The 25,086-nt window shown below is 40.1% G+C and overlaps 1 protein-coding gene across 2 annotated transcripts in view; it reads right to left on the minus strand.

Moving 5' to 3' along the window:
- Window positions 1–25,086, minus strand: part of LOC146666525 (ras-specific guanine nucleotide-releasing factor RalGPS1-like) — a 92,577-nt gene that overhangs the window by 48,111 nt on the left and 19,380 nt on the right. For both annotated transcript variants that reach the window (XM_085414629.1, XM_085414630.1), the window contains 5 exons: window positions 24,481–24,585; window positions 15,528–15,578; window positions 10,905–10,988; window positions 7,156–7,245; window positions 3,462–3,554 (listed from right to left, as the gene is read on the minus strand). In XM_085414629.1, coding sequence (XP_085270755.1) covers window positions 3,462–3,554; window positions 7,156–7,245; window positions 10,905–10,988; window positions 15,528–15,578; window positions 24,481–24,585 — 423 coding nt within the window. The remainder of the gene's footprint in view (window positions 1–3,461; window positions 3,555–7,155; window positions 7,246–10,904; window positions 10,989–15,527; window positions 15,579–24,480; window positions 24,586–25,086) is intronic.

The following is a 25,086-nucleotide window of genomic DNA, read 5'->3' on the forward strand; positions in this document are numbered from 1 at the left end:
TGTAGTTCTTCTCCCTAAGCTAAGAAAATGAACCTGAGGCTGCAATAAAGGGACAGATGGGCATAGGCTCACCAAAAACTATACAATTAAAAAAGGTTCTCTGGTTCGACAAGTTTCCTGGTCTGTTATCACAATCAAATAGATAGATCATAAACATGTATTGCTCATTCATAAAGAAGAAAGCTTTGGAACTATCCCGACTAGTGAAGAGAGTGTAGTTTCAACAACACTGATTTCCTCCCGAGATCTTCAGAGCCATTGAAAGGAATGAATTAAAGGCTCTGGAGGTCCCTGTATATGCACGTAAACCTGTGTCAAAAAGTTCAATGAACTCAGATACACACGGAATGTTTTCCTTCATTGTGTGGTTTAACTTAATGCAGCTCTAGGCTTCGTTTCTATTGGTCACAGATTAATAATGAGATTAACCCATGGATTAATAATGGGATGTCACTCAAGTTCATATGTGTGTGAAGGCAGACAAGCAAATACTTTTGGCAAAAGAGTCACACATAGTTAGACATTCCCTGCTAAAGTTAAACAATCATGTGACTGACTGGTCAGCAGGTTGAGTAATTTCTTGGAGTAATTTATGCCTCTCTAATTGTATGCGATCAACCCTTCCACCCATTAAACCAGGTCCCCAGTCATCAGATCTGTCTACTGTTCCAAAAGACTATCATGATTTAGGACAGAGGTCAGCAACCTGTGGCTCATGAGCCATGGGCTAGAATTAGGGTTAACTGTAACCCTATGTATTAATAGGGCAGGTAGAAGAATTACCAAGGACTTCGGAAAAAGAGAAGAACCATGTGGAATTGGAATGACCTTACACTTGTCTCACCTTAATAAATGACCACCGTATTGAAACTGCAATGTGCAGAAGACAGACTACAAAATGCTCAAATCTTAATCTTAATTCATCTCAAAAGTGTTCTAACACCGTTGTTGTATGGAGGTCATTTAAATGAGAACAGCCTATGAAAAATATTACTTCATTATAAAGCTTGGAATTTTAAAGGAGGAGAAGGAACATTTAGGACCAGATTTACAAACATTAGCAGCAGCACAACCGCTGAATTTACAAAAGAAGCAGTGTCAATTCTATGACAAAGTTGTGAACAGGAGTATTTTTTGGCTGACCTTATGGCATATGTATTTATAAGTTTTATTTTCATGAGGAGAATATTTAAACAAATTATGCAAACGTGAATTACAAAGTCTGTGGAACACAATTTAATGCTATCCTACGCTAAAGAAAGCAATAAAGGAAGCACAGAAGCTCCTTTCCTTAGTGTTTGGAGAGCTGGAACAGCTCTTATTAAGGCTGCCATACAGCTACTTTCAGGTCACATCTCTCAGTTAGGAACCTTCCTAAGTAAAATGGACTATTAGAATGCAACGTGAACTTGACACAAGGACAAGAGCTAAACATGGAAACATGACTGACTGGGGAGACAAGACTACTCAGACAGGGCACAGACGGGGCAGACAGACAAAGACACAAGACTATAGAAACAGTCAGGGATCCTAAAAGTGAACTACAACCTATAATCAAGAGAAACATCCATCCATCTTCTTTCGCTTATCTGGGGCCAGGTCACGGGGGCAGCAGCCTAAGCAGGGAAGCCCAGACAGTCCTCCCTTTCCCCGGTCACCATCTCCAGCTTGTCCAGGGGGACACTAAAGCGTTCCCAGGTCAGCCGAGAGATACAATCTCTCCAGCGTGTCCTGGGTCTGCCCCAGGGCCTCCTCCCGGTGGGACATGCCTGAAACACCTCAACTGGCTCCTTTTAATATGGACGAGCAGCCGCTCTACTCTGAGCTCCTCCCGGATGGCCGTACTTCTCACCCTATCTCAGAGAGGTTAGCCACCCTTTGGAGTAGGCTCATTTCCCTCGCTTGTATCCGCAATCTCATTCTTTCTTTCACTGCCCACAGCTAATGACCATAGGTAGGAACATAGATCAACCGGTAAATTGAGAACTTCGCTTTTACATTCAGCTCATCACTGCAGCTGCAGCACCAATCAATCTAAAGGGCAGCCCTGGCGGAGTCCATCACCCACCATAAATGAGTCTGACTTATTGCTGGCTATGGGACAAAGCTCTTGCAACGGTTGTACAAGGATCGAATGGCCTGTAGCACTGGGCCAGATGCTCCATATTCCTGAAGCACCTCCCACAGGACACTCCAAGGGACACGGTCGAATGCCTTCTCCAGGTCCACAAAACACATGTAGACTGGTTGGGCAAACTTCCATGTACCCTCAAGTATCCTCAAGAGGGTAAAGAGGTAGTCTAGTGGTCCACGACCAGGACAAAAACGACATTGTTCCTCCTGTATCCAAGGTTTGACTAACTGTCCAGCATCCTGCCCGGCCACCTGATCCAACTCACCACCAGGTGGTGCAGTTACTCTGAACCATCATTTGGCACATAAGTGCAGACAACAGTCAGGACCGTTTCCTCGCACCAAAGGTGCAGAGAACAAACCCCCTTGTCCACCGGGAGAAACCCCAACATACAAGCAGCAAGTTGAGGGGATACTAGGATACCCACCCCAGCCCGCAGCCTCTCAACCAAGGGCAACTCCAGACTGGGACAGAGTCCAGCCCCTCTCCAGGAGACTAGTTCCAGAGCCCAAGCCATGCGATGAGGTGAGCCCGACTATATCTAGCCGGTACCTTTCCACCTCACACACTAACTCAGGCTCCTTTCCCACCAGAGAGGTGACATTCCATATCCCAATTGCTAATCTTGGTAGCTGAGGCCCACCAGGGCCTCCCCTCCTGGCTAGCGCCAAACACACATTGCACACGACCCCTACGGCACCTCCTGCAGGCAGTGGGCCTACAGAAGGAAGGGCTCATGTCCCTTTTTTGGGTTGTGCCTGGCCTGGCCCAATGGACTAAGGCCCGGCCACCAGACGCTCACCCTAGGGCACTCTCCCCAGGCCTGGCTCCAGGGCGCAGCTCTGCTAACCCTATCCATCCCAGGTATGGTGAACTGTTCCCTTGATTGTATACTCTTAGGGGTTGATTTGCTCTGGGTCTGTTCCCTCACCCAGGACCAATTTGCCATGGGTGACCCTATCAGGGGGCAAAAGCCCCCCAACAACATGGCCCCTGGGATCCCTAGGATACACAAACCCCTCCACCACAATAAAGCAGTGATTCACGGACGGGCAACAAATAACAAAATACAAGTCAAAACACTGGGTCAAAGTGTCGTATAAATACATTAACTAACATATGGTATTACCAGTTAAGTTTAATACAAGTTCAAAAGAGAACGGCAATTGACCTACGATAAATAGATACCCATGACAGGTAAATGTCATCACTGGCACACAGTAGCATCTAATTTAAAGAACAAACAAAAAACAACATATTCATGACTTGTCAAAACTATGAATTACAGAAGTAAGACTTTAAGGCATGCACAAAGCTGAAATCTTACCGCCCAGGTTTTGCTGAGTCTGAAGATCGGCGCACTCTGCAGAGCAGAAACCACGGACACCAGAGAATGGAGATTGTTCAACTCCAACAGTTTCTGTAAACAAGAGCGATTATAAAAGACATGTTAGGAACAGGATAGGAATGCGTAAAGTAACTTAGTTTTCCTTTAATTTTAATTGGTTATTAGGCTTTATTAGGCATTATTAGTGATTACCAATTATGGTACTAATTACTAATGAAGAAAAAAAAATACCACACCACAACAAACCAAATTCCAATTATTACTTGGATAAAGTACCAAGATGCGGAGTAAAAATACAATTTAAAAAAAAAAAGTCTTATTTACAAATTACAAATTATTTAAAGGTTATATTCAACTAAGAATAGCAAAAAAGACAACTTCACTAAAATATGAACACTGAGAAATTTGCTTCTTGCAACATTTGCGCTCATTTTAAATTTAACAGCCACTGTGTTATATCACCTTGTCCTTTAAAAAAAACTGTACATGTTTAAAGGTCTGAGGGACTGAAGTCCCTCCAAGCTATCTCTGAGTGACAAACAGACAACTACACACTCTCACATAACTATAGCATTGTCCCCTCATCTTTCACTAGAAACATGAGGGGACAATGCTAATCACTGCACCACCGAGACACCCTGCTATATAAATCTTTTTCTCTCCCAAATAAATTTGTATTTTTTGGGAAATAAGATGTGCATACTGACTCACACACAAACTGAGGGACCTTGAAAGTAGCCCTGACCCCCTTAATATACCCTTTGCATATCTTCCACATCTCAACCTCAATGACCCAGACGGGTAGAGAGGGCCTGGGCGGAGGGCAATTTAAACCGGGCAGCAACAGGGTTAATCATAAAGTCTATCTCAATCTGGACAATTTCTTTGACTCCGTACGGAGAGGAATGCCTTTTGCCAATAGCCAAACCATCTGGCTGTCCTGGCAGGATGGAGTCAAGGTTCGATGGCCAAAAGGTTGTTTTCCTCCTCGGTCCTTAGCAGTGTGGAGCAAGTAGCTCTCCAAAGGTAGCAGCATCTGCAGATGGGAACGGAGGTCTCACCTTTGATGGCTGGGCAGACAGACAGCTGATAACTGAGCAATGCTTGAATGGGTAATAGGCCTGTAGCAGCAGAGGTCATGGAGTTGTGGACGTACTTTACCCATTTTTAGATGGGACTTCCATGTGAACTGGGGGCCCCAGTCAGAAATGATGTCATAAGGAATGCAGATAAGTCTAAAAATGTGGTGGGTGAGTTTTTCTGCAATTTCCAGAGCTGATAGGAGTTTAGGAAGAGCAGCAAAATGGACAGCTTTGGAGAACCAGTCTATGCTGAATCTAGGGCTAGGTGAGACCACGGATGACCAGGTGTGGGTAGGGGTTTCAGGAGTCTTACAGGTAGGGAAGTGGAAATTTTGTTTTGAGCACATCTGGGTTGGAACATATTCCTAGACATCCTTGGACAAGGATGGCCAGGATGGCAGGTGAATCTTGAAGTCTGGGCCCAATGAATTACTTTTAAACTGAACTCTTGTGGGAACATAGAGACTATTTGGGGGTCCTGTAGTGGGGTATGGCTCCCTCTTCTGGGCACTGACGATCTCAGACTTAATCTCCCAGGTTACGGAACCAGCATGAGGACAGAATCGTCTCATCCTCAGGTGAGCTGTTGGAAGTGGCAAATTGTCTAGACAAGGCGTCTGACAGTGGGCCAGTAGGTTATAGAAATATTAAAGCGGGTAGAGAGCTGACCCACCTGCCTTGATGGGAGTTTAATCTTTTTGCAGTTTACACATAGGCAATATTCTTGTGATCTGTCTAAACAATAAATATATGCTCTGAGCCCACAAGCCAATGCTTCCATTCCCCCAATGCCAACTTCATGGCCAGTAGGGGTGGGGGAAAAAAATCGATACTGTGTAGTATCGTGATATTTTGTTTGCTAATAATGTATCGATACAGGGACAGCAGAAATCGATATTTTGTTACAAAAAAAGTTTTTGTGGAGTGGAACATGCTCTGACTTCAGAGCATGTTGATCAACTCCTTTTTCTGAGCAAGAATCCTGACATTCCTTCACTGTCCAAATGTGTTTAACTTTTTTTTTGGCAGCAATAAACACGACAGTTTACTTATTTTAATTTAAGACATGTTTTATTTTAATTAAGTTTAAAACTTTTTTATTTAATGTAAAATTATATTTTGTTTTAATTTACTTTCAAATTCTTCAGTTGCTGAATGGGCTGCATAGTTTTCATAAATTGCATAGTTCAGAATAGCTATAATTGTACCAGATGGTTGCATTCAGTTAAGTTGGACTAGACTGTAATACAAACCATTCAGTTTGTCAACAATAAAACTGACATGAGAGAAAGACTGAGTGTGAGACTTTGATATTAGATAAAATGAATATTGATAAAGTTTACCTTTATGTACAGAATCTGAATATCGCAAAATATTTTAAAAAATTGCAATAATATCGTATCGTGCGTTAAGTATTGTGATAATATCGTATCGTGGGATGTATGGTGATTCCCACCTCTAATGGCCAGCAACTCCCGATCATAGTTTTTCCTTTGCTGGAGTCAGACGATGGGAGAAAAAGGCACACGCATGCATCTTACAAGAATGTTGCTGTGAGAGAACAGCACCCACTGCAGAATCGCGCTGCGTTGTCTGGAAGTCTGGACTCCCATGTGACCTTACAAAGTCCAGGCTATCGAAAACGCGAATACGGACTCCCGTACTTGAGTATTTAGAAATGGTCTAAAAGTCTGCAGTCTATTAACTGACCTCAGCTAACAATGTTAGCTCAGTGTCAGGAATCCTTTATTAATAGTAATTAAAAAAATAAATAAATAAAAAAATCATACAGTAATAGTACATCAAAGATACTGAAGTTTTGCCCATCCCATTCTTCTTATGAAGCAGTGTTGGAATTTCCAAGTAAGAAATGCATTCCTGCCCGTGCAGTGCTGGCTCTGTTGTGCTGGCTCTGGGTCCATTGTGTAACTGACGCCACCAAAATTAACAGGACACTTACATTAGAGCCTCTTATTGTGTGTTTTGTTTGGGTTTCCAGCAGTCAGAATGAGAGAAACTGTATTAATCCCAGATGGAAATTGAGTAAAAAAAAAAAAAGTTAAAAAAAAAAAAAGAGCAGCGGGTCATACTCGAACTCAGGCTGGCCGCTCTCAGCCATGCGCCCAAGTGCGTTTAGCCTTTAGCCTAAATCGGAAAAGACTGCCGTGTATTCTATTTATTTCAATAAAGTAACTGTATTCTGATTACTGCCTATTTAAACGGTAACTGTAATGGAATACAGTTACTCATTTTGTACTTTAAATACATAACGCCAGTATATATATTCCTCCCCAACACTGTGTGGTAAGTCTATACAAGTACTAGTGGGAAATGGTGGTAATGATGAATATGGTAAATCAATAGTGTGTTGAGCAGGGGTAGGGATTAATAAGTGTGTATAAACTTCTTTCAACTCCATTTCAGACTTAATGATTGAGAGGTTATTACATGTCATTGACATATAGTGTATGTTGTTTGAGCACATATCTGTGTGAATGTGTATACATATGTGTGTGCACATGTGTATATGCAGCTGTGTATATGTTAAATAAAAGGTTGTCGTCATCATCTTCATCATCATCTGAACTCACCTTTGCTATCTTGACAAAGTGACTCAGTATCTCTGCTCGGATTTTCAGTGTCTGGGCAGTTAAGATTTCTCTCACCAGCCAAAAGCTCACCTAAAACACACAAATATAATTTGAAACACAGGCACATGCTCACACACACATACACACAAAACTTCTGAGGATTAAGTCTGTTTATTTAGGATTTTCATGATCCCACAGATTTTGAATGACTCATTAACACACACACACACACACACACACACACACACACACACACACACACACACACTCCAAATTGAAGACAGAAGACAACTAGTGATGTATAGTGTAGTACTGTAAAATACAATGAAACAACATGAAATTTCTAATATCAAAATGAAGATAATTTTATTTTTAGTCAGTTCTCATGTTGGAGTGTATATTTTTTAGATGATACTCTAATAAAAACTAAGAAAATAATTTTGTTAAATATAGGCATACTTTTCATTTTCAAGACCTATTTGCCCTGTCTTCCTACAATTTTGAGGCCTACTCCCCTGGAAGAATTTGAAAATTAAGAGCCAAAATATGCATATATATAACAAACGTACTTAACTAGTTATAACCAGAATAGTTACAATAATGTTTGAAAAAAAGTGCAGTGAAAGTTAGCTGGCTGACATTTTTAAATATAATACATCTTGATTTTAAAGAACCTTTAAAAAAAACCTTTTAAAAAACAAAAAATAAGAGCTCCAAGGGGAAAGCTTGTGAAAAGTCCATTTCAATAGTAATTACACCAGATCTACCAAGATTAGCAAATGGGGAATATAGAAGGTAAAGTGCTTACTTGACTGTGAAATGTAGTTATAGGTTTTAAATAAGAGAAAAAACAGCATTTATCTTCACCAGTAATGCATCATAGATTGAATCCATCAGTATTTTTCATACAAAAACAATGATGAAGATGAAATTTGTCATAATTGATAGAGTGCATCTTCCTGGTTTTAACCCTTTAAGACCTACCATAGAACTAAGTCCGCCAGAGCTTACTTTATATTTTTACATGTTGTAGTGCCATTTTTGGGAGCATTTCAAGTTGCTATACAGTGGGGCAAAAAAGTATTTAGTCAGCCACCGATTGTGCAAGTTCCCCCACTTAAAATGATGACAGAGGTCAGTAATTTGCACCAGAGGTACACTTCAACTGTGAGAGACAGAATGTGAAAAAAAAAATCCATGAATCCACATGGTAGGATTTGTAAAGAATTTATTCGTAAATCAGGGTGGAAAATAAGTATTTGGTCACCTCAAACAAGGAAAATCTCTGGCTCTCACAGACCTGTAACGTCTTCTGTAAGAAGCTTTTCTGTCCCCCACTCGTTACCTGTATGAATGGCACCTGTTTGAACTCATCATCTGTATAAAAGACACCTGTCCACAGCCTCAAACAGTCAGACTCCAAACTCCGCCATGGCCAAGACCAAAGAGCTTTCGAAGGACACCAGGAAAAGTATTGTAGACCTGCACCAGACTGGGAAGAGTGAATCTACAATAGGCAAGCAGCTTGGTGTGAAAAAATCAACTGTGGGAGCAATCATCAGAAAATGGAAGACATACAAGACCACTGATAATCTCCCTCGATCTGGGGCTCCACGCAAGATCTCATCCCGTGGGGTCAAAATGATCATGAGAACGGTGAGCAAAGATCCCAGAACCACACGGGGGGACCTGGTGAATGACCTGCAGAGAGCTGGGACCAAAGTAACAAAGGTCACCATCAGTAACACACTACAACGGCAGGGAATCAAATCCCGCAGTGCCAGACGTGTTCCGCTGCTGAAGCCAGTGCATGTCCAGGCCCGTCTGAAGTTTGCCAGAGAGCACATGGATGATACAGCAGAGGATTGGGAGAATGTCATGTGGTCAGATGAAACCAAAGTAGAACTTTTTGGTATAAACTCAACTCGTCGTGTTTGGAGGAAGAAGAATACTGAGTTGCATCCCAAGAACACCATACCTACTGTGAAGCATGGGGGTGGAAACATCATGCTATGGGGCTGTTTTTCTGCCAAGGGGACAGGACAACTGATCCGTGTTAAGGACAGAATGAATGGGGCCATGTATCGTGAGATTTTGAGCCAAAACCTCCTTCCATCAGTGAGAACTTTGAAGATGAAACGACCGCCCGGGCAACAAAGGAGTGGCTCCGTAAGAAGCATTTGAAAGTCCTGGAGTGGCCTAGCCAGTCTCCAGACCTCAACCCCATAGAAAATCTGTGGCGGGAGTTGAAAGTCCGTGTTGCTCGGCGACAGCCCCAAAACATCACTGCTCTCGAGAAGATCTGCATGGAGGAATGGGCCAAAATACCAGCTACTGTGTGTGCAAACCTGGTAAAGACCTATAGTAAACGTTTGACCTCTGTTATTGCCAACAAAGGTTATGTTACAAAGTATTGAGTTGTATTTTTGTTATTGACCAAATACTTATTTTCCACCCTGATTTACGAATAAATTCTTTACAAATCCTACCATGTGGATTCATGGATTTTTTTTTCACATTCTGTCTCTCACAGTTGAAGTGTACCTCTGGTGCAAATTACTGACCTCTGTCATCATTTTAAGTGGGGGAACTTGCACAATCGGTGGCTGACTAAATACTTTTTTGCCCCACTGTACATCAATACAACTGTTATAGCCCAAATTTTAATAATATTTATGCATTAAATCCATAGTAACCACATAAATTGCAAAAAACTGCAATAAACTACAGAAAAATTTTAAATCGTTTTTGTTTTGTTTTTTACATATATTTCTAATTAGAGAAATTTAAGAAGTTTATCCCTCAAAACTTTAAATACAAAAAAGTTGCAAAAAATAGTTTACAACCACAGGAAAGTTATTTTGAGTGTCTTCATAGTTTTATTTTTGAGATACACCAATTTTTATATACTGCAGAAAAAACGAAAAACAATCCTATAATGCAAATTTGCAAAGAAAATGTGCATCAAAATAAACTATTTAAAGCAGTGCAATTTGAGTTCTAAGCATCCCAGAAACTATTCAGAAAAGTCTAAAGTCAAACATGACTTTTAAAAACACCAGTATAGGCTTTTAAGGCCTACAAGTAAAAAACTACATTTTCTGCGAAAATGACATCACTTCCAGTTTCGGGCAGGAAATGGCGGACATGCGATCGTTTGCGTTGACGTCTATTTCAATGTAGGAAGTGTTACAAACAGCTGATTGGCTCGGCAAAGCGTGTTTCTGGAATATTATGTTTTTGTTCCTGCAAGCGCTTTTTATGCAATTTTTGCAAAGCTATATGTGGAAGGAAACTGTGACCTAGCACAAGCTGATGGCATGAGATGCAAGTACAACTCCTCCGGTTTCATATGCAAAAAAAATTATTGCGCTAGCTTACGTGGTTCCGGTTCTACAGGGATTTAAAAATAGATCAAAATGGAGCATGCCCGCTCCGACTGGCTTTAAAGGGTTAACTAATGACCTTTGAGCAGCATCAAGTTTTTTATTAACATCAAAGCCAAGAATGTTCACTATGAGCTTTATAGTTGAAAGAACTATAGTTTAAACTCCCTAGTTTCATTTTCATTTTTTAACTCCATATATTGAACTTAAAAATGCTCAAAAATATTGCGTTCAATGTAAAGCTAAAATAAAAGTGGGCCGTCAAGTCTGACACCTTAGTATTAATAGATTTGAACCTTGAATGTCCCTACCTGACCAGAAGACTAAAACAAATATGTGCTTTAGAAATCGTATGGGACAAACCTGGTTGAACCGACGTGTGAATGCAACCACATTGGGGGCTAAACTGTGTTTCTCCTTCCCACTCCATCCACAACTAGCCAGCTCCTGCAGAGTAGGAAAGAAGAAAAATTATTTCAGGAATCACCAATAGCACCTGGAGTGTGGTTGCTGACACTATATATATTTATGCATTTTACTAAACTGACAAGGAATGATCACACCACATTATTCGTGGTCAGCAACACTTGTGAAACTAGGAATATATGGGATTCCCCTGCTGCAAAATAACAAACTGCCATTTAGGGTGTTTTCACACAGGTTTAACTGAATTTTTCCCCATCAAACTTTGTTCAGGTGGTTATTGCTTTTTTATTGCTAGTCAGCCTCATACATCCGGTCCAGTTGGAGGCTTTGCTGCTGTGTTTGAAAACAGATCCTCATGTCATTCTATGAAAGTTAGACATTTTTCATTGTCTCAAATACAGTTGATTGAAGCAGGGAATAAGAATAATCTTCCCATTTTGTGCATTTGTATCATCTGCTTTTTCAAGGAGTTCAAGTGACACTCTAATCTTCCACTATGAAGCTGTCCAGATTAGTTATAGTTGATGCGATGACTCTGACCTCTTTACCAGGACCTTTATCAGTATCATGGATTGTTTTCATTTTACCCAATATGTGTCTGGCCCCACACATAGTAAAGGACAGATACTGGACCTTGTTTTTACTTTGGGTTTCAGAGTGGCATTTGTTCTCAGGAAGTTTTTACTTCATCCTTTCTTTTTAAGTTCTCTCTCCTTGTGTCTTCGTCTCCCGTTTGCCATGTAGTTAGCTCTCACATCCTAAATCTCTTTTCTGCAGTTAAATTATTCTGATTCTTTTAATTTATTTTTATATCCTTTTAATGATGTTGATCTCTCAACAAATTCATTATCATTATGTTTGCAATGACCCATGATGTTAACAGGCTTGTTGTAGAAGTTTTTTTTCCTTTTCTTTTTTTGTTACTCTGCAAGTCAACCATCTCTTTTTCTTGCTTACATTCCGAAAGAGGTCATTTCTGCTGGACCTTTCCACAAAGCTCCTCACCTCACCCTGTATTCCAATTCCACTCCACCCTTTATACACCCAATCAGTGAAGTGTCAAAGAACTTCTGCAGGTGGCATGTTTTACTCCTATACTGGAAATCTGCAATCCACATCAGTAAACAGGAATGGAGATACGACTGTCCTCTATGGTGCGCCAACATTACTAACCACCACGTCAGACAGGGTGCCCCTAGCTGCACCAACTGAGGCCTATCTGACTTATATATACAGCAATCCAGGAAACATTAGAAGTGGTGAAATCCATTCTGAGCTTCTTCTCACTCATCTTCTCACTATTCAGGTGAGAATGAGTATTCTGTAATAGGTAAATAACAGCATCATTCACCCCCACAAGAGGATGATAAGCAAACTGAAGAGATTCAAGATCATGTAAGCTAAGCCAGCCAAGAACCAGTCTCTCCAACACCTGTATGACATGTGACATCGTGATAAAGATTTATAAAGAAGGAATCGCTTTCTTTGGTACCGGCACAAAACAGGATGTCTAGCACTGGTACCTTTTTCTGTAAAAGACTCAAGTTGAAGAGTTGCTGCAGGATGCCAGGCAGCTGGGTAGCACATAAATTTAGGAGCTTTGGAATGATGCGATCATTCCTGAGCCTTGGCTTGGTCTAACCTTTCCAGCTGTCTTCTTACCTGGCCAACTGTCACAGTCGTGTTGAGAACTGTATAATGGGCTGAGGGCGTGTTAAGGCTGTATTTAGTGTTTAGGGTAAACAGGGATTCAAAAACTAAACCTGTTGAAAAACAGATTCATTTCACTGACTCTGTACGGGATGCCCCCCTGCTGCTATTAATCTTTTGGGTTTAGGCCAGTAACATTCCAAGTCAGCAGTAGGACAACTTCAACACTTGGACATGGATTGATCTACCCAATAGGCAGCTCAAACCCAATAGGCAGATCAAACCATTCCAGGTGTTTGCATAGAAGGTCATATTTAAATAAACTTTAATAGATTTCTAGTAAGTCTAAAATTAACTCACTGAAAGTACAAAGGATAAGTTATAGTATACACTATCAGTGAAAAATGTAGCAATTTTATTGAAAAGGTTAAAAGACAAAGTGAAAGTTACAATATTTCCATGTGATTGTTTTTTGATATATATATTCTTATTCTCATCACTCTCTTCATTTTTGTACAATAGGAGGAGACAAATCATCCATCTTTTATACAGCCATAGAATAGAATAGAATAGAATAGAATAGAATGTCTTTATTGTCACTATACAGTTGTACAATGAGATACATTGTACAGGGCAGTTTGTTATGCTTTGCAACTAAGGAAGCTGCTGCAACGGGCTCCCACTCTCAACGTGCCACTCACCAAGTATTCAGATTCATGTTTAATTAGATCTGGATATGTGGACAGATGTAGAGATTAACTGCTGGAAAGTCCTAAATGCTTTGCTCAAAGTATTTAAAACACAGATGAATCAACAGTTGCAACCTGAAATTTTTGCTTCGCTTCTCTCATGGCAGAGGCATGTGTGGAGAGTTCTCTAAGTCTTGGATTTCATTAACCCCAGGCTTGTTTTTCAGGCTGTGTACTGCTCCGCTTGCACTGTGCCTCAATAGTTGTGCAGCCCATATACAAACAGTCAGCAATGGAGCCCAGTGATTTTAACATTCCAGCATTCCAAGGGAGCTTTTACTTTGACTTAACACTTTCTGTCACACATACACTCACTATGATGGATGCACTAGGGGCAATTTGGGGTCAGAGAATGTTTCTCCAAGCAAACTTTAGCATGTGAACTTGAGGAGCTCAGGACTGAACTAACATTTGATTGGTAGACTACCCACTGTACTACCTCAGCCACATGCAACTGAATAATTGAAAAATGAACAACGAATGACAACTACTTTGTTAAGAACCCCACCATATTCAGCTCAAGACCCAAATGCGTTATGGAAAAAGAAGGTGACCCAAGAGAAGCCTTTGTTGTCCAAAAATTACATCCATCCAAAACTACAGTTTACCAGAAAGCATAAAGACTGACCAGACTTTCTGTCAAAGATGGAATTGTCTGACCAATATAGTAGAGATAACTGGCACAAACCAAAGACAGATTTCAATGAAGAAGCAGATGCATGGTGGAGGAAGTGTTCTGCTTTTGCTGTGTTACAGATTGGGCAGTTTGTGGTTTCTAATTTCCATTTGAATTCTGTAACACTTCAAAAGCAGTGGTGCAAGATAATGTCGTCATCTGTCTGAAACTTGAAGTTGGAAGAGAAATAGATCCTAACCTAGCACTAGAAAATTTCTCCAAGGAATATATCAAAAAGAAGAATTTGAGGGTTATATAATAGCCTAATTAAAGCCCAGATTTGAAACAACAGATCTGAACCTGGAGGACTACAGTTCAACTAGTCAATACCAGAGACTGGTGATTAATTATGCAAAGAGCCTTCAAGAATGTATTTTTCCAAAGGGAGCAATACATTATGCAGCAATGACAAACTTATATATATTCAGTCCTTAATAACTTACTGCCATGTCAAAATCTATCAACAAATATCTTACAAATGCATAATATCTACAACAAAAAGCATATGCTTTGCTCCACACACTCATGGTAATCCTTTTGCATTTCAATCCGTCAACACAATATTAAAAAGCCAAGATAATGCAAATGTTATAAATTATTAAATTGAGGTAAATAAAACACAACAAAAACAACAGAAGTACATATGTGCTTTTGTTTGGTTAAAAAAGGAATGAATTGTTTGAACCTGATTCAAGTGACATTTGGGGGAAGCCTGAACACATGTTGGATGGGCTTTATTGTACACCTACCACTGACAGATGTGAAACCCATGGCTGCAAAGTCATAACTTTCTGACTGACATTTAGAGATAAAACTACTTGGGATGCCATTTTAGAAGAACAGATTTGTGTACAATTACGTAATTAGGGGATTTCATCCCGACCCAATTCCAAATCTCAATTTCTTCCCATTTCTCTCCCCGGTAATCCTCCTGGCACATAGCATCTGAAGACACTGATGCTTCGAGATTTTTCAGCCAGGAACAGTGAAAGGAAGTTTACTGACTAATGCAGGCTAAGCAGCATTTCCAAACATGGAGGACAATCCAGGTTCAGCTGACTGGAGCAGCTGTGAAGACCATCTTGAGCAGAAATACTTGTAATCAGTGAATGAGGAGGAGTAGCTCTCTGAGGGGAATCCTGCATTTTGGTTTTTCACCTTTTTTTTTAATGGTAGAGAAAGATGGCTTTCAATGAAGCGCAGTAAAGGTTTGTCTGGCCAAGAGTCACACCACTGAGTGCACTGTTATTGCCACTGTATAGGTGATACCATTTAGCAATCATAATCATATTGCCTAAGAACAGTGTTCATATTCCATGGGACTGTTATACATCTAAGCTCATAGAAATTAATCAGAAACTGCTTGAAGAATTCAGTAATAATCAACTATTAGGCTTATGACACTCCACAGTTGGCATTGAGAATGAAACTGTGAAATGATTTTAGAAGACTACCCACCACTTTAACATCACAAGCATTTCTTACCTCTGGTTGTATGGCTTTAAACACTGGTGCATCCATCAGGGTGATTTGACTCTGAAAGAAAAAAAAAAAGTTACATAGACATATACACACACACACACACACACACACCAAGTCCGATTAAAATTATATAATGGACATGGACATAATGTTTAGACTCTTGGCTTTCATTTGAGGGTATCCACATTCAACTGGATAAAGGGTTTAGGAGTTTCACCTCCTTAACATGTGCCACCCTCTTTTTAAAGAGACCAAAAGTAATTGCAAATAATTGAACATTAAAGGCTATTTTATGGGCAGGTATGGGCAATTCCTTTATTATGTCATTGCCAATTAAGCAGATAAAAGCCCTGTAATTGTTTTGAGGTGTGGTGCTTGCAGTTGATAGATTTGGAAGATTGTGCTGTGAATGGACAACGCGCTGTCAAAGGAGTTCTCCCTGCAGGTAAAACAAGCCATCCTTAAGCAGCGAAAACAGAAAAGAAAAAAAAAAACATCAGAGAAACTGCCACATCATTAGGAGTGGAAAAATCTACAGTTCTCAGTACATCCTGAGAAAGAAGGAAAGCACTGTTGAACTCAGCAATGCAAAAAGACGTCCTGGACGTCCACGGAAGACAGCAGCGGTGGATGATCGGAGAATCATTTCCATAATGAAGAGAGACCCCTTCAAAACAGCCAAGGAGGTAGACGAATCAATATACAAGTCTACCATAAAGAGAAGACTGCAGCTCATGATCCAAAGCATACCACATCAGAGGTAGTGTGACGGTTTGGACGTGCGTGGCTGCCAGTGGCACTGGGACACTACCATTTATTGATGATGTGACACAAAACAGAAGCAGCCGAACTAATTCTTAGTTTTTCAGGGAAATACTGTCTGCAGCAAAATGCAGTCAAATTGATTGGGTGGCATTTCCTGATACAGATGGATACTGACGCAAAACATACAGCCAAAGCAACCCAGGAGTTTATTAAAGCAAAGAAGTGGAATATTCTTAAATGGTCAAGTTAGTCACCTGATCTTAACACAACTGAGCATGCATTTTGAAGACTAAACTTCGGACAAAAAGGTCTACAAACAGGCGGAGCTTTAAAAAGGAGGAAACCCACCATCTGGTGATGTCCATGAGTTCAATACTTCATGCTGTCACTGGCAACAAATGGGTTTTCAACCAAGTATTAGAAATGAACATTTTATTTTCAGTTATCTAATTTGTCCAATTATTTTTGAGCACCTGAAATGAAGGAATTGTGTTAGAAAATGCTCTAGGTCATCACATTTTTATGCAGTCTTTTTGTTCAACCCACTGAATTAAAGCCGAAGGTCGGCAGTTTAACTGGAGTCGAAGATGTTTCATTTAAAATTCATTGTGGTAATTTAGAGAACCAAAATGAGGAAAAAAGTTGTCTCTGTCCAAATATTTATGGACCTAACTGTATAGCTAGTGCTACAGAAGAAGAATAGGCATAAAGAGAGTAACATTTCTACATGACAGTTTCTACAACATCTCTATCAGCTCAACAAATATCAGCAAAAACATGGACTGTTCGTGCGCAGTTTGTCACACAGTGTTTTGCTAACTAAAGGTCCAGCTGCTAAAGGTCCAGAGAGAGAAAAAAAATGAGTTAACTTCAGTGAGAGATGGAGAAACATAAGAAAAGACAGGAGAGAAGGGGAAGAAGAGAGGGTACATTTAAAGGTAAGGACTCCTCAGTGACACTTAACACATAAACTGCAGATTTAAAGATTACATGTAATGTTGCATTAAAATTCTGGGTACTTTTTTGCAGGATTAGCTTAGCTTTAATGTAGTGAATTCACATTGAAAAACTGTGTTGGACTGATACACAGTGGCTGTGATGGTCAGTGTTAGGTAGCAGAGATTAATTTACATTTAAACTGATGACGCTTAGATTCTTTCACTGAATTCACTCATTATGTTGTTATGTATGTTGTTGTATGCTGTTGGTGTAGGAAATGGAACTCAGCAGAGATAGCTGTCACACAGCTTCTTAGATCTTGTTGAATTCAGTTGTGAAAATTCACAAACAGCAACAGGTCAGCTGATAACAGCTTCTCTACTAAGAAAACCTATTGGAGCTCACAATATAAATTATTGTAAGCTGTTCGTATTTTCTCCAAGCTGTGCCACTACAAAAGATCTTAGTCTTGCCCCACCTGCTAAATCTCACTGTAACCGTTCACTGTTTCTATTTCGTAGTGGAGGCAACAGAAGACATTTTTTTTGTTTTTATTCTTTTTTTTTTTATTCTGCTTTGAATAACAGATTCAAACTGAGTACATTCATTAGAATTAGAATTTAGATTCAAAAAACATTTGAATTCTCATGTACTAATATCATACTTATATATATATAAGTATATTAATAAAGCAGAATGTCCAGTTGTCTGTGCATAAAAACAGATTATACTTTTAACTTTCTTACTTTGAGTAGATTACAGAGACTGTACTTGTTCACTTTTACTTGAGGAAAGAGGTTAAATCAATGCTTCAACTTTAACTGGAGTATTTTTTTTAACACAGGTATTTCAGCTGCAGATGAGGGGTGATGCAGTGGGTTCAGGGCAGTGCTAGTTGGGGCTGATTGGTGCTGCTAGTAATAACTGTCTAGTCTTGCTTCTTTTATTTAATAGAATGCTGAGATAAGGCAAGCAAAGCTGCAGAGTGGAAGCAGTATCCTAGTCAAATGCCCAAACCAGCTCAAGTGGCACTTTTCGATGTGGAGGAGTAGTATCTCTACTTTGATCCTCTCTCTGATGGCTGAACCCCTCATCTCTAAAGGAGAAATAGGGTGAGGAGAAAGCTTACCGTTTCTATCCACAGCCCTGTTCGTTAGGTTACTACCAAAGCCTGTGACCACTGGTGAGAGTGTGAACATAGGTTGACCAATAACACGACAACTTCGCTTTTACGCTCCTGTCTCTCTTCTCCGTGGCGGACTAGGACTGGTGTAGCATGTGCATAACTGCAGCCTCAGCCCCAGTCCATCTCTCCCCTCACACATGAACAAGACTCCAAGCTACTTAAACTCCTCTACTTGGAACAGCAATGTCTCTGACCCAGAGTGGGCACTCCACTCCACCCTTTTCTGGCTGAAGACCATGGCCTCAGACTTTGAGTTTCTAATTCTCACACCAGCCACTTCACACTCTGCTGAGAACTGCTCCAGTGTAAGATAGAGACCACGACCTGATGAAACGAATAGGACTACATCATCTGCAAAAACAGAGATGAGATTCTGAGGTCACCAAGGCAGATGCTACACACCTAGATATTCTGTTTATAAAAATTATAAACAGAATTGATGAAAAAGGGCAACTCTGGTGGAGTTCAATACCCACTAGAAATGAGTTAGACTTATTGCCAGCAATGTGGACAAAGCTCTCACTGCAGCTGTACAGGGACCGAATGGCTCATAACAATCGGCCAAACACCGTATACTCCAGCACCACCCCCCACGGGATACCCTGAGGGATATGGTCGAATTCCTTTTACAAGTCTATAAAACACATGTAGGAACACACCATTCTTAAAGATTGGAACCACCACCTTAGTCTGCCAATCCTGAGACAATGGCCCAGATTGCCACAAGCGCTGCAGAGGTGTGTCCAGCAATACAGCCCTATAACATCCAGAGAATTCAGGAATTTAGGGTGAATTTCATTCACCACGGCCACCAAGGTGTTGTTTAACTACCAAGGTTATTATCGTTAACGAAAACTAACGAAATAACGAAAACTAGAAGTGAAAAAACATTTTCATTAACGGAAATAAAAATAAAAACAAAAAAAGGAAAACTAACTAAAATTAACTGAATTTATAGCAAAAATGTGATTAGTTTTCATTGATGTGTGCGTGTCATACAATAGTCAAGGGTGAAAATGAAGTTTAGTTTCCAGATTTTTTTTCTTGCTGTCTAATTATGCCAGCAGGTGGCCAGTACGTTAGTAGAGTCGTCTGTGTTGCTGCTCCGTCCACGCGCAGAATCATGTCAGGAAAAGTCGGGAGAAAGCGCCAGAGTCCAATTTGGGATTACTTTGAATATGACTGTGTTTTGGATAAAGCAAGTGTCTTGTACTGGAAAGAGACAAATTATGAGGGACATTTCTAAAGGGAAAAAAAATCCCACAAACCTTAAAGTGCACTTGAAAAGCTCACACAAGAAGGCTAACCTAGCTTACCTTGAGAATGTAAGGGAGCACACTCAACCCTCATCCCCAGAAACAGACGCTAACCCTAGGCAAGGCAGCGTGATGCATCCCGAGACAACAGGACTGGGATATCTACATAACCGTGTGAGTCAATTGCCTTCAAAAAGTTTATCAATTCACTTGAACCAAAATTATGAACACCCGGTGCTGCAAGAGTCAATAGTCTCATTGGGGCCAAGATATACAGTGGGGCAAAAAAGTATTTAGTCAGCCACAGATTGTGCAAGTTCCCCCACTTAAAATGATGACAGAGGTCAGTAATTTGCACCAGAGGTACACTTCAACTGTGAGAGACAGAATGTGGAAAAAAAAATCCATGAATCCACATGGTAGGATTTGTAAAGAATTTATTCGTAAATCAGGGTGGAAAATAAGTATTTGGTCACCTCAAACAAGGAAAATCTCTGGCTCTCACAGACCTGTAACGTCTTCTGTAAGAAGCTTTTCTGTCCCCCACTCGTTACCTGTATGAATGGCACCTGTTTGAACTCATCATCTGTATAAAAGACACCTGTCCACAGCCTCAAACAGTCAGACTCCAAACTCCGTCATGGCCAAGACCAAAGAGCTTTCGAAGGACACCAGGAAAAGTATTGTAGACCTGCACCAGACTGGGAAGAGTGAATCTACAATAGGCAAGCAGCTTGGTGTGAAAAAATCAACTGTGGGAGCAATCATCAGAAAATGGAAGACATACAAGACCACTGATAATCTCCCTCGATCTGGAGCTCCACGCAAGATCTCATCCCGTGGGGTCAAAATGATCATGAGAACGGTGAGCAAAGATCCCAGAACCACACGGGGGGACCTGGTGAATGACCTGCAGAGAGCTGGGACCAAAGTAACAAAGGTCACCATCAGTAACACACTACAACGGCAGGGAATCAAATCCCGCAGTGCCAGACGTGTTCCGCTGCTGAAGCCAGTGCATGTCCAGGCCCGTCTGAAGTTTGCCAGAGAGCACATGGATGATACAGCAGAGGATTGGGAGAATGTCATGTGGTCAGATGAAACCAAAGTAGAACTTTTTGGTATAAACTCAACTCGTCGTGTTTGGAGGAAGAAGAATACTGAGTTGCATCCCAAGAACACCATACCTACTGTGAAGCATGGGGGTGGAAACATCATGCTATGGGGCTGTTTTTCTGCCAAGGGGACAGGACGACTGATCCGTGTTAAGGACAGAATGAATGGGGCCATGTATCGTGAGATTTTGAGCCAAAACCTCCTTCCATCAGTGAGAACTTTGAAGATGAAACGAGGCTGGGTCTTCCAACATGACAATGATCCAAAACACACCGCCCGGGCAACAAAGGAGTGGCTCCGTAAGAAGCATTTGAAAGTCCTGGAGTGGCCTAGCCAGTCTCCAGACCTCAACCCCATAGAAAATCTGTGGCGGGAGTTGAAAGTCCGTGTTGCTCGGCGACAGCCCTAAAACATCACTGCTCTCGAGAAGATCTGCATGGAGGAATGGGCCAAAATACCAGCTACTGTGTGTGCAAACCTGGTAAAGACCTATAGTAAACGTTTGACCTCTGTTATTGCCAACAAAGGTTATGTTACAAAGTATTGAGTTGTATTTTTGTTATTGACCAAATACTTATTTTCCACCCTGATTTACGAATAAATTCTTTACAAATCCTACCATGTGGATTCATGGATTTTTTTTTCACATTCTGTCTCTCACAGTTGAAGTGTACCTCTGGTGCAAATTACTGACATCTGTCATCATTTTAGGTGGGGGAACTTGCACAATCGGTGGCTGACTAAATACTTTTTGCCCCACTGTACATTTTATAGTTGCCTGGTATCAATGGTTGTTCATCTGCCTTTATTTATTTATTTAAAGAACCCATAGGTGGGAATGTGAGTTGTCTGTCTCTGCGTGTTAGCCCTGCGACAGACAGGCGACCTGTCCAGGGTGCAGGGTATGGTAGCTGGAATAGCAACATACCCAAAGATAAGCAGAAGAGAATGACTGATATGATGAAACTGGGATTTTGTTACACTTAATTATTGCAAACACAACTAAAACTATAACTGAAACTAATCAAAACTAAACTGAAACTAAGGATTTTCAAAAAAATAAAAACTAAACTAAACTAGCAAACAATTGGTAAAAACTAATTAAAACTGATATAAAATTGAAAATCTGAAGTCAAAACTAAATAAAAATAAAAAAAACTAATGAAAATTGCAAAACTATTAAAACCCTGTTAACTACCTGAGTGACTTTGCCATTCAGACTCAATGTCCTCAGCCTCCCTCAGAACACTATTAAAGTTCTGCCAGAGGTGAGAGTTGAACATCTTGTGGTCAGGGGCTTCTGCCAGGTGTTCCCAATGCACCTTCGCTATATGTTTTGGTGTGCCATGTCTGTCCAGCATCCTCCCTTGCCACCTGATCCAACTCACCACATGTGGTGATCAGCTGACGGTTCAGCTCCTCCTTCATCTAAGTGTCCAGAGATCTAGTGCCACGTACACTTATTGACATCTTTATGTTCAAATATTGTGTTCATTATTGACAAAGTCCAATAAGAGAAAACCACTGAGGTTCAAATCAGGAAGTCCATTCCTCCCAAATGGAATACAGTCAATAACCCCACCCAGCAACGCCAAGAAGGCTGAATACTCTGAACCATCATTCTGCACATAAGCACAAATGACAGTCAGGACTCATTCCTTGGCCTGAAGATACAGGGAAACAGCCTTCTCGGCCCACTGGAGAAAACACCAAAAGTAGCGGCATCAAGGCGACGGGATACAAGGATACCCACCCCAGCTTGCCACCTCTTACGAAGGGGAAGTCCAGGCTGGAACAGAGTCCATCCAGTCTCCTGAAGACTTCCAGAGCCCTCACCATGCATTGAGGCAAGCCTGATTATATCAAGCTGGTATTGACCTCAGGCACTAGCTAAGGCTCCTTACCCACCAGAGAGGCGACGTTCCATGTCCCAATTACCAGCCTCAATAGCTGGGGGGATCAGTCTCCCAGGGCTTCCAACCTTGACCGCCGCCCAGCAGGTGGGTGGTGGGTGTACAGGAGGTATTCCTTATTCACAAATGGAAAAATCTTGGAACAGTTGTTGGCCTACTAAAATTATTCTAAGACCACATTAGTGATTCAAGAGGTTACCAAAGCACCTAGAATAACATTTAAAGAACCGCAGGCTTCAAATGCCTCAGTTAAGGTCAGTCTTCATGAATCAAACAGTAACAAAGAGACCAAGCAAAGATGTCATCCATGTCATCCAAAGTGAAAAACCACAAGTGACCACAAACACAAAAGTTTGTCTCACATTTTCTAAAAAACATCTTGACAAAACCCAAGACTTTTGGGAAAATATTCTGTAGACTAACAAGACAAAAGCTTAACTTTCTGGAAGGTTTGTGACCCATTACATTTGGCATGAAACTAAGAGCATGTCATGAAAAGATCATCATACCAACTGATGAAACCATGAATTCTGCTCTCTACCAGAACATCCTGAAAGACAATGTCCAGCTATCAGTTTATACCCTGAAGCATCATTTTCATCCAGAAAATGATTCGGAGCATATCACTAAATCTACCTCTGAATGGCTCCAAAAAAATGAATTACTTAATTTAAAAAAATAAAATAGAGGTTTATGAGTGACCTAGCCAAAGTCCTGAGTTTAATCCAGTTGAGATGCTTAGGCATGACCATAAACGGGCTGATAATGCTTGAAAACCTTCTAAAGTGGCTAAAGTATAACAATTCTGCTAAGATGAGTGAGCTAAAATTCCTTCACAGCAATGTGTAAGACTCCTTACCAGTTATTGTAAATACCTGACTGCAGTTGTTGCTCCAAAGGGTGCCACAAGGAGATTAGGGAGGGAATTACTTTTTTCAACACAGTGCCAGATAGGTTTGGATAGCTTTTTACCTGTAATTGTACAGTACCTACATGATGTTTTTATTCATTTATTTATTTGTATTATTTTTGAAACCCTTAATTAATAATGAAAACTTTAACGGAAAAGCATGTTTTGTCCTATTTTAAATTTATTTATGTTAACATGGCACAGCTATTCTACTTTGTTTCCAGCATATCACTTAGTCCATAGCAGGATGCTTTAAAAATCCAGTGTACCAAAAAAGTTTGGAAAATAAAATATATCACAATCATGTTTGATTTAGGGCTTGGATTTTAATTTCAACGACTTTTGCTTCCAGCAATTATGAAAATTAATTAACCAGGATAAAAGGGTTAGTCTTTACTGTTCATTCTGTATTCCTTTCCTTCAGATCCACCCACTTTTGACCAGGTCAAGACAAGATGACCAAAAGAGATGACTCTTTCTATTATATATAATTTTTTTCAATTAAATTACACTCAAAGTTGTAGAAGCTCTGCTGTAGTAAAAGAAAAAAAAAATCTGAAGTCCAACTTGAATTCCAAGTAACAGTAAATTATTTTTATTGTTAAGCTAAGCTAATTTTATTGTTGAGCTAATTACTCATGTTAACCAAGCATCATCCAAAATTATCATTATGTTTGGTATAATCAATTTAGCTTAGGCTGCCACCTAAAAATCTGAAAATAATGTTAAATGGCAAGGTTTTTAAAGAAAATGTACTTAAATTAAATTTATATGCCATTTACTATCATCTATTCCATAATATCTATTCTATGATATTCTCTTATAGAAGTTATTCATTAACCTCATAAACTAATTTAATCAACATACTTACAGCAAACTCCTCAGGCGTCACCTTAAGCACATCAAAGACGACCGCATCGTAGCTCTTGGCGTAGTTCACATAAGGTCCTTGCAGAGAGTCAGAGCTGCTGCTGGCCTGACAGAAACAAATTTCACCATCAATTTATCACAGAATAACTCAAGATACAATAGTGTCACAATTCATGCAAGACAATCCTCTGATTTGTAACTAAAATATTTTACGTTTTACTGTGCCAGATTAGGCAATTGTGATTTGCTGCCAGCCATACTTGTGTGGTAAGTTGTTTCTTCACTGTTTCACAGTAACAATGAAAAAAGTAGTGACTTTGGTTAGGAATGTCAAAAATTAATACATAATAATTGATACCAAAATTACCATCAGATTAAATACTCCTTTACAACAATACCAATAGTTCTCTTTACATTCTTCAGTAGACACAGATTGCAGTGGAAATGCCCCCCAAATTATCCTCAATTATCCACTATAAATATATACAGGTATAGGGATCAATAAAGTATTCTGATTCTGATACAGTACATGTGCAGTACATTTTTGCATATCAATATTATTAATTTTAATATTTTTTAAAGAAGTATTTACAAATGTATTATCAAC

The sequence above is a fragment of the Rhamphochromis longiceps genome, linkage group LG7 (assembly GCF_057381845.1).
Source record: "Rhamphochromis longiceps isolate RC_006_pf linkage group LG7, R_longiceps_female_GT1.1, whole genome shotgun sequence".
Taxonomy (NCBI): Eukaryota; Metazoa; Chordata; class Actinopteri; order Cichliformes; family Cichlidae; genus Rhamphochromis; species Rhamphochromis longiceps.